The sequence below is a fragment of the Rattus rattus genome, chromosome 5 (genome assembly GCF_011064425.1).
Source record: "Rattus rattus isolate New Zealand chromosome 5, Rrattus_CSIRO_v1, whole genome shotgun sequence".
NCBI classification, from domain to species: domain Eukaryota; kingdom Metazoa; phylum Chordata; class Mammalia; order Rodentia; family Muridae; genus Rattus; species Rattus rattus.
The window spans coordinates 45,605,386-45,618,567 of NC_046158.1; the positions used below are offsets into that span (position 1 = coordinate 45,605,386).

The following is a 13,182-nucleotide window of genomic DNA, read 5'->3' on the forward strand; positions in this document are numbered from 1 at the left end:
CTTGGCTCTAGCTCTGTGAGTGTGAATGGCAGGCTTTCTGGGAAACCAGAGACCAGGACAGCACCGGTTAGTACTCATGCGCTCTACCACACTGCAGAGCTGTCTCTGGGGTCCACAAAGAGCACTACACATGGGTGAGGAGAGGCAGAAGGTTAGCTCAATCACATTTGGATCGCCTCGGTTTTCTGAGACAGGCCAAGGCTGTCCTACATTTTAAATGCTGGCAATCAATTCCAAAATCTTCTTTGTCCAGGCCAAGCAAAGTTCGTGTGTAGGAGAGACTGGAGCCCTGAGCTCTAAGAAAGAAACCTCTGCATGGCAGCAAAAGCCTAGAGAAGCGACGCTCACTGGAATCGGAGTAGAGAGGAAGGAGGATGCAGGCGGGTTATCGACCAAGCGGTGGCTCAGAATCTTTGCAGTAAAAACTCAAAGCTCCACGAATTTCAATTTTGGTATGCCAACAGAGGAAAGGTATTCCACAGGCACAGGAGCACTCAATTAAGACTGCCTAGGTTCATTTCCGTGAGAACTGTGATTAAATTAAGACTTGAGATGGAAAATGTGGGCTGCAGTAATTTTGAAAAAAAAATCACCTTTTTTTGCAGTCTGGGATTTATTTTTTTTTTTTTTAACAGACTCAAACAAAAGGAGTCATGGTTTCAAGTCGGGGGAAAGCCTATAATATATAATTAAGGATGAATTCCTGCATACCAAGTGGAGTTTAAGAGAACGGAACAAAACAACGCAATCAGCAGTGAAGCATCGACCATAGCAGAGGGCTTGTTGATTAAAAATGAGAACACAGAGCATGCAGAATCCAAAGGAAAATACATAAACAGACTAGATGCTGCTCTCCTGTCAAGTGTGAGACGCTCACCTATAAAATACAAGCTCCCACTGAAGGTGTGTGTTGGTTTTTCCTCCTCTTTAATATTCTTCGCTTTTGAAAATGGGTTGCAAATAACGTGGCTCTGTAGCGTCCCGGAAAGCTGTGTGTCACCAGTGTGGCATAACCTAGAAGTGACCTAATAAATTCTCTGAGGAATCATCGACACCTGGAATGAGTGTTTCATGGAAGACACTTTAGATGAGCTAAGACTACTTAGAGAGAAGATTTCAAGGCCTGCAGTGAGTACAGCTGATGTCCCCGCAAAGGGGTCACGGGGATGTCAACCCTGCACTAGTGCAGGGTTTATTCAGCAATGGATGCAAAGTCAACATAGGTAAGCGACTGGACAGAGGAGAAAGGCATGTTGGGCGCTTCTGAGAGCCATTCCTTGAAAAAGACACCTTGAGTCCCTGCAAGCTGTTGGATATTCCCATCACCAACTCCCAAGGAAGAAAGAAGATCTTGGCAGAACTATAATTCATCCATCAGCCTGGGGCTCAGACTGTAAGCCTGGGGACAGGAACTAGCATGGCTCCCCTCTCCTCTGCAGCTTGCAGCAGTGTGCATGGGTGTCTTGGAATCACCCACACGGGTGGAAGCTTGGACCAACCTATCTAGCTGCCCATCCCTCCTTAGCAGACTTTCTTCTTATTTTAACACCACTTTCCAGCCTGAGTTGGGGCAAAAGAAGAGAAAGGGACACCCTGTAGCACCAAGGAAACAGACAAATTCATGAAGCTCACTGTGATTAACCAGGTCTACAGTTAGCTCAGATCCCCCCTGCCCCAACACACACACACACACACACACACACACACACACACACACACACACACACTTTCTGCCTATTGTAGTTGCAAAACCCACCATCTTGCTTTAGAATTTCCAACTATTGGACAGGAAGCAGATGAACTGGCACTAAAACATACAGAAGAAAATGTCGTTTGCCCCTGCCTTAGAGGCTGGTTTATTCCTGTAGCTTAGCAGTCTGAGGAACCCTGCGGTCTGAGTACAGAGAGCACTGAAGGCCAGAGAACTGAACTAAGTTCCAGACTTGCACGTGCTGAGTGACAGGGTCATGGGATCCGCCTCATCCCGACGGCTATGCTCCTTCACTGAACCACACAGACTTTTCAGGAGTCTCCAAAAGTCTACACGAAGATGAGGCCATTTTAAAGTTAACAACAAGAAGCTCACAAGTTGAGCAGTCCTAATCTGAAAATCCAAAGTCAGACAGAAATGCTCCAAATTCAAAACCCTTTAAAGCACTGTCAGGATGCCAGGAGCTGGAAATAGCACACACTGAAACTTAGGATGCGTTTCCGGCACACGACGATGAAAATACTGTAGGAAACTGCCTTCAGGTGACGCATGTAGAGTGACTACGAAACATAAGTGAATTTTAGGATCAGATCTGGGTCTCATCTACAAGACACCGTTGTACATAGGCAAATATTTAAAAGTTTGAAAAACTATCCTCAGGTCTGAAACACCTCAGGTCTAAGAGCTTGGAGTAGGGGCTCCTCAGCACAGCACAGAGAAGGCCATGCGGCTACTCAAGACTCTGACAGCAACAGGGTCTATGAATAACCAATAAGGTGGTTATGGAGTTCACCAGAACCAACCTGGACTCGGGGAATTAGCAATGTCAGGTGCGGAGAGCAGTCCACGTGCTGTCTCTTTGCCATGGAATGTACTACCTATCTCTTCTGCTCACAAGCACTCTGGGCGTTTTCCCTGGAAAACACTATGGAGAGAATAAGGCTGGTTAACGGGAAGACAGAGACAGAGGGATGACTAGTGAGACTTCACAACTTTACCAACCCACAAACGCTCCAGGAATCACAAGCCGTTTGCCCGAGCCCTGCTTCCAGTCTGCCAGGATGAAGGGGTGCAAAACACTAGCTTATTTCACTGAGCCTGCATTCTGCACATGCGATCCTTTGAATGCTCACTTTCGTCTTGGTAATTAGAGTGTTAGTCCCTGAGAATTCTCTCCATTCTACTGCAATTAATGGACTTGAAATGGCAGGTTTACTTTAACTCAACAAACATGAATATTTTTATACATTCTGTACTCTATTATGGTGATAATAGTCCTACTGCACGTATGGTGCTGCCTCGACCCACACCACCCGTTATGTGAAAATAAGAGATGGAAATACACAGCCTTCTCTGTGAGAATGTACACGAAAGGCCCTTTGGTCGGAATTGTGAAGGAAGATATCTGCAACTAATGCCTGTGTGTTTTCTTTTCTCATGTCAATAAAGTTCCTGCAATAAACATTCAGAGAGTCAAGTTGATGCAATCAAGGGATACAGTTTAGTGCTGAGGTGTCCTGCATAACAACATGAGTCCTTTCTTTAGAGGAGAAGAACACGGAAGGCACAAAGTTTCTGTTTTATACAGGGTCTGAAAGTTGAGCAACTGGATTTAATTGCAAGTCATCATGGCTGGTGGCTCTTTGTAAGGTCCCTGGTGATCTGGTCCCTGCCCACTCTGCTTGTAAGATCAGGCCATTCTGAGTGTGTATTCTGAGACCATTCCTTTGCACATGTGCTCAGCACAGAGAGACTCAAGCACTCATCTCTCCCAGGAAAGACTTGCTTGTCCCTAACTCCAAGTGCGGCCCCTGTCTGTGACACTATTTATAACTCAGTGTTTCCTTCAGAGTGGCACTTCTCGTGGTTGGCAGTCTCACAGAGCCAGCACACCTGATGTGGGCACTGGCATCTACAGGCTACTTGGTGACATTGCTGGGTTTCTTAGGGTTTTTCTGCTGTGAACGGACACCATGACCAAGGTAAGTCTTATAAGGACAACATTTAATTGGGGCTGGCTTACAGGCTCAGAGGTTCGGTCCATTATCATCAAGGGTGGAGCATGGCAGCATCCAGGCAGGTATGGTGCTGGAGGAGCTGAGAGTTCTACATCTTCATTTGGAGGCTGCTAGCACAATACTGGCTTTCAGGAGGCTAGGATGAGGATCTTAATGCCCACACCCGCGGTGACTCACCTATTCACAAGGCCACACCTCCTAATAGTGCCAATCCCTGGCCCAAGCCTAGACAAACTGTCACATTGAGCCATCTCTTGGGAGAAGGATGGGTGCCAATGAGACCACCACATGCCCACTAGCATTGCATAGACAATCCAAGAACCCTGAGACAGTAATTCCCAGTAGTACCCAGTGGTTTTATAGTGGCTATTTAATCTGAAGATATTTGAACTGCATTGATATTTCAGACTACGTCTAGAAAACTAAGATGTCATTGCTAATGCAACATAAAGCCACTGTTCAGAATATATTAAGTATAGGTTTTTGACACAAAAACTACACTCTGAAAAAATCTAAATTAACTTATCATACCCATTATATATGGAATATACATTTATCAAGCACTAAACACAACTTTTAGTTTTCTTTTTCAAAGAAGTCTTGACAGCCCCTGTGATCCTGCTATGCCAGGGGTTGAGCCCACTAGCCAGCATAATCTATCACATTTTATATGTGTTAAAAGCAGCATCATCTAAACTATGTCTTCTAAGCTGTATTCTTTATTTCTATAAGTTAGTGTATCATTGTATGTAGCTATGATCTTATGAATCAGGACCATTGAAAAAAATGTCATGAAAGAAAAGAAACAAACAAACAAAAACCAAAACAAAACAAAAAATGTGTAAGGAAGCAGCAGTGACCCACAGCAAAGGAAGACCAATAAAGAATTATGCCATGGATATAGTGCTTTCTAGAGCCTTGGCCAGCCCATAAAACATGGTAAGACGTCTCAAAAGCTGGTTATAAATTAGCCCTCTAAGGGGTCTATTACTGAAAAGATACTTTGTATAAAACAGCCTCATTTTCAGTAATGTATATCTCATATTACTAAATAAACTCACTAAGGGTCGAAGGTGTTCTACTGCTAAGAAGTCAGGTAGAAAAAAATTATTTTCCAAGTCAAATGAACAGATAACTCCTGCACTGTTTGCTGCAGTGAGTTCTGATCAGAAGGATTCACGTCCAGGCCCAGGAATATGCAGTTAAATGTCCTGGGATGCTTTCTGGGCTATGGTTTCCTACTGAATACTCCTGTAGCCCACCAAGCACAGAATCCTACAGGAAGACCGGCCATGTGAGGTGGATGTCATGGATTTCCAAATACGGCCTGTGCTATTGGACAATCTGTGTCAATGTTGACTTTTACAATAGGAAGAGCACAGGTCTGATGCAAAGGGCATGGTCGATCTGTTGGAAGGTGACCAGGAAAGTGTCTCCTTGTCTAAAATGAATTCAGGGGCACGCTGGGACTCCTAGAGTCTTCAAAAAGGCCTTTGTCCAAAAATGGTAATTGAATTCAGGATGCAGGATAAAAGTTAAATATGATTGCAACACAGTGATATTAACCAGTACTGAGCCCAAAATGTGGACTTATTTTCTTATCTCTCAATTGCATTTTGATTGGCTAAGCGATGGCTTGATGTCATGTTGCATAAGAATTCACTGTGAGATACACTGACAAGTTCAAAAACCAGCAGTGAAATTTCATTTGGTGGTGAGAGAGACCTGTCGGACTATTAATAAGACTGATCTTGTTTATATCTAGAATCCTGTACTGTTACTGGAATAGTTATTTGTAAGCCTAGAGATTGGCGAAATGGATACACACTATATACAGACACATGTGTGCACACATGCACATACACGTGTACCCACACATATACACATACATAGTGGACCACCAAAGATGGATTTTGTCTACTAAATGAACAGTTCAACTTGAATCATTTAAGTCTGACATACCTCGTAATGCTAAAAGGTGTATTATCACAAAAACTAAACTTAAGTTTCCTTAGCCAAATAAATCTACTTTAATTAGTTCTATCAAAAAGATGTCCTTGTCATAAGAAAAGACTGACAACATGGAGCTTAGCCATCAATCAGAGAGTCTGGATGGACTGAGCCAAATCTTCACACATATCTGATTTTAGAGCTAAAAGGTAGATTAACATTTTGATTAAAACAGGACATTTAAAGTATCTGAAAAGAGCAGGACTCTAGGGACTCAGACTAATCCACTGGCAAGCTCTTACCTCACTTAAATGATAAATCGTGACTAGAATCTATCTTTACCAGGAGTTTTCTACAGACGGTACCCATCTTCCAAGTAAGTAAAAAGAGGCAATGCTAACTGGTAGGCAGCGTTTCTAGTGTAGTTCACTGCTGTTCTGATTCATAATCTTGTAATACAGAAACAGTATCTTTAGGGAGATACTGCCATTTTATAGCAGAACTCCCTAGAAATAGCACTTGTTTACATTCTGAAAGGTAGTGCTGAACTTCTCCTTGAAGCCCTCTGTATTTCCTTCTTAAAAGTCATGTGATAAGAAAGGGGGGGGAGGAAAACAAACACAGACGACGATTTCATTTTAAAGGGGCAGCAATGTTGTCATTGTCCTGAGTCATGGATTCCTGCGCTGCTCTAGTGCTAAATCTGTGAAATGGGATAAAGTGTATTTCTTTACCCATCATATCGAGTCAACTCCTGTAAGTGTGAGGGTGAGAGAGTCGGTAACTGAGAAGTCAGGTCTTGCATTGAAGGTGGCTCCGGTCTCACGGCAAAGTAGAAAGAGCAGCACAGTCAGAGGCCCATGTCACAAAATGCTAAAGACCCAGTCCTCTGAGGCTCTACACACGGTTGGCCTGTCTTCCAGCTTACGGATGTGAAAGGTGGGCAGGGTAGCAGACACTGATGCAGACCCTTACAAAGGAAGCTGATTTAAATGGAGTTCTTCGGAGAAGGATTAATTCAGAAATAATGAACAATATCTCTCAAAGTCCCGAGACAACTTATGAGGACACATATATTTCAAATAGGCCATATCTGTGTATTAATATTAAGTATTAAAGTACAATAAAACATTATTAAAATAAACTTCATTGTAGTGATAACATCCTGGCTGGAAATGTATCAGAGTAAAATTGTGCAAAATAATGCAAAATATGACTCCTCTTTTAGAGATAGAAATTCTAACATCTGCTTTCAAAATCCACCTAAAGAAAGTCCAGCAGGGGCGCAGAAAGCCCCGTGACTGCAGTCAGCAAGGTACTCTGCTCACACACGAACTGGTCCACCGACCTCCACTTCTCCTCTCAGGCATCTGGTCCCTGGCCTCTGCGCTGGGCCTTGCAGGTTGCAGGTGGACAGCTTTGAGGAACATTGCAATCTCCTTACAAATATACAGTCTAAGGAGCCCTACCCTATTCCTATATTCTACTGGTGAGATCCCAGAAGTCATTAAAGAAAATGACAAAGACCTTGCACAGGTCCAGTGTAAAATTTAGAACTCATTTTATTATATGGAGAAAGCCATGTGGGCTCTGCCTAGTCTCCTCCTGGGGAGACTTCCTTTCCAATGGGTAACTGCTCCTCAGGGGAGCGAGCGCTTTTTCTGAGGTCTCCCTGGTTTTCCTTGGTAATCCTTTTTAAAATAACCAGAATGAGGACTCCTCTCTTGTCTATTTACATTTTATAGCCAACCTAGGCAGACAAGGGAAGCAAATTTATACATGCATATTATCTATTTCTTTTTGCTTCTCGGATTTACTTTTTAAGCAACAGCCAGCCAGAAGGCAGCACGCCTTATGCATGTCTATTTACACAAGGCCTGAGAGAGAATGTTGCCTGTTTCTTGCCTAAGGTGGTGCTAACTTTAAGCATAACAGAGGCGGGTTTATGATTTCCGCCCACGAACAGTGCATGAATTTTGTGCTGCCCTCGTTCTCTGTGAAAGCAGGCATTCTGGGCCGTACACTGGCTTTCCTTCAGTCCAGACTGTGCTGTGGAAAGCTTTGCACTCTCCAGGCAGATTACCCTGCAGCTAGGTAATCAGACTTTTGCAGTGTGTGTTCGCTATGCTGTAGTAAAAGCCAGAGCGCCCACTGCTCCATCACACGTGGCATTGCCCTTTTCAGCGCTTTCATGCTCCCATAAGCATGTGCCCAACTCAAAACAGAAACGCTGGTGGGAGAAAACGGATTTTTAATCTATTTAAATGTTAGCTATGTTATATCACAGAAGCCGAAGAAAAGCACATGAAAAGGCTATTTTTTTTTCTGTACAGCCTCCCTCATAAGAGCTTATTTCATTTTGTAAAGGCTATTCAGATTTTACTGTCTCCAAAATAAGATTCTCAACATACCTCTCTCCTCTATTCAATACGATTCTTTTCTAATGAAAAGGTTCTGAGACAGCTGTAGCGACTGAAACAGAGTTTGGACAAGTGTTATGTTGTAAGGGAAGCACTTCAGCAGTGGTCATGGGTTAGTCTGGAACACAGCTAAAATCAACTGCCTTTAAGAAACTAATGCTTAGCGTGGTGGGGTCAAGCACTCCTGTATTGCCAGTACTTGGGAGGCTGAGGCAGGTGGATCACATAGTGAGATGTTGCAGGATAACTAATTAAAAATGATAAAGAAGGATGGAAACCCTATGTTCACAAAGAAATCCTACAGATAATAACCTGAGTGAAAAGTGCAAGGTGCTGTGTGTGTAAGAACACACAAACTAGGAAGCACGAAGCAATGAAAACAGAGCTGGGAAAGTGACGTCAGTTCTAGTAGGGGAGTCAGGGAAGGCATTCGGCAAGGCACCGAGAGACCCAGGGTAAGCCTATGTGCCCTTTCAGAAGGGCCGTCCTGGAGGATAGGCAAGTGTAGTTTGCCGGCGTTACAGGCTGATGTAGCCGTGTGTGTAATGGAGAGAAGAGAGGTGGTTTGAGAAGTGATCGGGACATACATGGACCGGTTTCAGGCCACTGATAAGTGAGTAGAAAACCATTACGGGGTTCCATTGAAGCATTAGTGTAATCTGGCCGATCTTTTCAACTGGGGTGCGACTCATACACAAACGTGTCCTTTGGACGTTCATGATGCGATGGCTTTGGCAACAGTCCCTCACAGCCTCTGCATCTTACTCCTCACCGATACATCCCTTTCCTTCACAGGCCTACCTGAGCTGGGCAGCGTAAGCAGTTTTCATACCCGGGACCACGTGATCCTTTATGTCTGATCTAATTTACTCATCTATCTCTAGCTGACAAGGGGGCGGGGCAAAGGCAGACTCTGGGACACCAGTAAAGATGTGGGGGTGATGACTGGGTTGGGTGATGAGAGGATCTTAGCATAGGATGTTATGATTTGAGTATGAAATGTCCCTCTACAGGCTCACACACTAAAATACCGGATCTGCGGCTGTCGGAAGGGGTTGTGCAGCCTTTCGGATACCACCTGTACTATGGAGCTCAAGGGCTACCCCTGACCTAGGGCTGGTAACTCGGCTTCCTGGTCTCTCCAGACTCAGTCACAGGTGGCAGCTGCCATCAATACTGTCATGCCTTCCATGTCAGGATGGACTGTACCCTCTCAAACCTTCCAATAAGCTGATTTTATCATGTTTTTGGTTTTTTTTTTTTGTTTTTTTTTTTTTTTTTTTTTTTTTTTTGGTTACAACAACCCACACGGATGAGAACCGAGACTGCGCAACACTCACTGAGCGGTACACACTGCACTTTGGGTGTGAAAGAAAAAAAAGACGAGGATAACTGTCACATGTTGTCGTGAAACCCTGAGACAGGAGGACCACTGCTGGGCGCTGGGGCGAAACACCAAGACTGCAATTTGGAGCCTGAAAATTAAATTCGGATATTGATTGCCCTCCAGAGGGAAGATGATTTTAAGAAGTGGGGGAAGCAGCAAGGGCTGCATTTTGGAGACTGACAATTAAATTTCAGATGTCGACTGCTCTCCTAATAGAAGATGATTTAAAAAAAAAAAAAAAAAAAAAAAAAAAAAGGATCTGGCTGTGAGTCTACAATGCAAAAGAAGGTTCCGAGTCAGAAAGTTAAAGAACGGTAGGTGATTAATACCATGTCAGGAGACATGCCAAAAGAGCAAGGGATTACAGAAGAAAGAGAATGTTCTTCGATTCCTTGGATATGGCAGTATCTACAGGTCAGAAGGATGAAGAGGAACCAGTAAAATACAGAAAGGAAATCACTCTCAGGTGCAAGGAATGAGAACGGGTGAGCTTTTAAGGGTCCAAATGAGCCTCTGATCCTGGAGGAAGGTCCTGCCTTCTAGGCCCAGTACTAATGAGACAGGTAATTAACCACACTTAGGGAGGTGAGGGTCAGCCTCAGATCATACTTCGCTCCACCAGCTGCACCCAGCTTGGGCCTGTCACCTCCCTGTAGGCATGGTCCTCTGCAGATGAGACTTTGGCAGTAACAGCTGGAGTGGAGAAGGAAGGTCAAAGGTGGCTGGAGTTTGCTGGAGACCACGGTAAGAAAGGAAAGGAAGGCAGAGACGGGTCTTTTAACAATAAGACACCGGGGGGAAACAGCTGTATTAAGATGTAGGGTTAACAGTGAACGTGATTGTTGGGGGAGGGCGGTAATGGGGGGAGGATGGGGAGGGGAAGCCCATATAGAAGGAGACGGGGAGGGATTAGGGGGATGTTGGCCCAGAAACTGGGAAAGGGAATAACAATCGAAATGTAAATAAGAAATATTCAAGTTAATAAAAAAAAAAAAAAAGACTGACCTAGTAAAATACTTACTTTAGATGAGTTCAGTATACACACATTCTGGCTCAAAAAAAGATGTAGGGTTAAAGGGAGAAACTCTAAGATGTGAAACATAAGAGGTCTGAGATGCTCCTGGGTCCTGTATAGTGAAGAGTGGAAGACATAACAAGGGACAAGGGATGGAAGAGAATCCCTGAGACTGGTTTGCGGGGAAATGGGCACATATATTTTGTCTGTTGAATAATCGACAACTAAAATACAAAATGACACTACTGCTTTGGGAAAACAATACATCTGTTTGTTTCCTACAAAAGTACAGGAATGGGCACTTTCCGAGGTTGTCTAAAATGCCTAGACAAGGACAAGCTGTCAGAGTTAGGAAGCCCCATTGCCAAAAATTGCAGGTTACATTCTCTGGACCTCAACTGATCTCAAGTTTATCTGTACAACAGTGACTAAATCATTCTGTCCCCTTTACCTCACAAAACTAATTGGACCATCGGCCTGCAGTGAACGCCTGTAACCTCCATACCTGAGGCCCAGAGGTGCAGCATCAGCCTTGTGGCTCATGTTTCAATGTGTCCCTTCCTGCTTCAATGTTTCAGTGTGTCCCCTCTTGCTTCAATGTTTCAGCGTGTCCCCTCTTGCTTCAATGTTTCAGCGTGTCCCTTCTTGCTTCAAGGTTTCAATGTGTCCCCTCTTGCTTCAAGGTTTCAATGTGTTCCCTCTTGCTTCAGTAAGTGAAAACAAAACAAAGAACAGGAACCACCCCTCCTCCAACAATTCCATTCTTTCCTTCATTCCCACAGAGGTGCATCAGTGGGTCTTTACAAAGTCTTAAACTCGAGCTGCACTTGAGCAATTGATTTTTGATTCTGTCTGCTTAGTACATGGAGCACAGTTCTCTTCAAGGAAAATGGGTATTTCAGTACATCCTGATTTTGGTATCAACTATTCTCATTCTTTCTTTGGGTAAACCAAGAAACAAAGGTATGTTTTATTTTTTTATTTTTTTCTAAACAAGGAACTGGAAGGTTTAAAGAACTCAGAGGTGAACTGTTAAAAAGGAACTAAGTTGGCCTGATTTTTTTTCTAAGTCTTCAGTTTCTATTCTAAGGATATAGGTAAGAATTCAGCTGGCCAAAAGACCTAACAGGACCGCAAGGTTTGGAAGATAAAGGTGGAAGAGGGAATACAAGCATATGCATTCATAAATATATATATGTATGTATGTATGTATGTATGTATGTATGTATGTAAATTTTACATAGGATATGCCAGGTCTTCTTACATAGTCACTACTTGGCAAAGGAATGAGAGCTTTAACTGTTTATACTTTGCCTGTAACTAATGAAAAGAAATTTATTTTCCCTATTTTGCATTTGTCATGACATTCGTTTGTACAGGACAGTGGTACCGAGTTTTCAGTCAGAATTATAACTTGCACTATAACCCAGTGTTTCCTCATCTAAATAAAATACAGAAATTTACTTTTCAATGATCTATATTACCAGGTTTCTAGATGCCAATTCTGATAGATGTGCTAATCTACCTCTAATTCCCTGAGTCACACATTCCATCATAATTGAGCAAAGACTTATTTAGAATAACTGAATTCTTTAAAAAGTAGAATAGGGAACTGGGCAAGATGGCGTACACCTTAATTCCAGCACTGAGGAGGCAGAAGTCAGTGAATCTCTGTGAGTTTGAGGCCAGCCTTGGTTACATGGAGAGTTCCAGGACAGCCTGGACTACACAGACAGACACCCTGTCTCAAAACAGATACAGTTCAAACAAACAACACAAAGTTACAAACATTGCTATTTTGGAAGAAATTTTTGAAGAATACCTTAATACAATTTTTATTAATGTCATTAGAATTGATAGTGTTTTATCATTCACACATTAAGTAACCTCATCACTCAATCACTATTAGGAATCCATGATGAAAGTCCACATTTTAAAAGCCTCAGAGACTCAATGTTTCCAAGGGGGCATTGAGTTGTGGACTGAGCAGAGGCACCTGAACCAGGCTTTCTCAAATGAGGCTAAGGGACGTCTTACCTCCCAGTCCTCGACAGATCTGCCTGTGACCGCTGCTCTATCAGCACTAATAGCTGAGCTTCCCTAACTACATGCAGGTATTTTTTTATTCAGAAAACAAAAAGGATGGTAAAACGACCCAGGGCTTCAAAGTAAAGGGATTGCACACCCCAATGCATGAGTCTAAGAAACATAAAACTTTACTGAGACTCTCTTTCCTTACCTGTACAACAAATGACTTGAATTGAATGGTCTTTAAGGTCTGCTCCAACCTAAATGCAGAACTACAATATGATTTGTTCGTTGTGATATCTATGATAGCTCATTGGATAAATCATGTTTACATAAAGGGGAGGGAAATACATGAGACACCTTTGAGGAAAATTAAATATGATGCTTAATGCAATTTCACATAAACATAAGAATTTATGAAGATTCTCTTTTACATTTCAGAGCGAGTTATTTCTTAATGAAAGATGTTGCTTCCAAACACATTCTATTTGTTATATCAACAAAAAAATGATACTGCATACTAAAAATCAATTTACCTATAACTACATCATGACCGTCAACCAAGCCAGCAGAGAAGAGCTCCTGAGACACACCATCTGCTGTATCTGTCCAAATGTGAGATGAATATGTATTAGAAACCAGAAATAAAAGTC

The 13,182-nt window shown here is 42.8% G+C and overlaps 1 protein-coding gene across 1 annotated transcript in view; it reads right to left on the reverse strand.

Moving 5' to 3' along the window:
* Stk39 (serine/threonine kinase 39) overlaps positions 1-13,182 on the reverse strand; it is a 259,896-nt gene that overhangs the window by 35,929 nt on the left and 210,785 nt on the right. Inside the window, 1 exon segment of the mRNA XM_032903422.1 lies at positions 13,066-13,134. Coding sequence (XP_032759313.1) covers positions 13,066-13,134 — 69 coding nt within the window.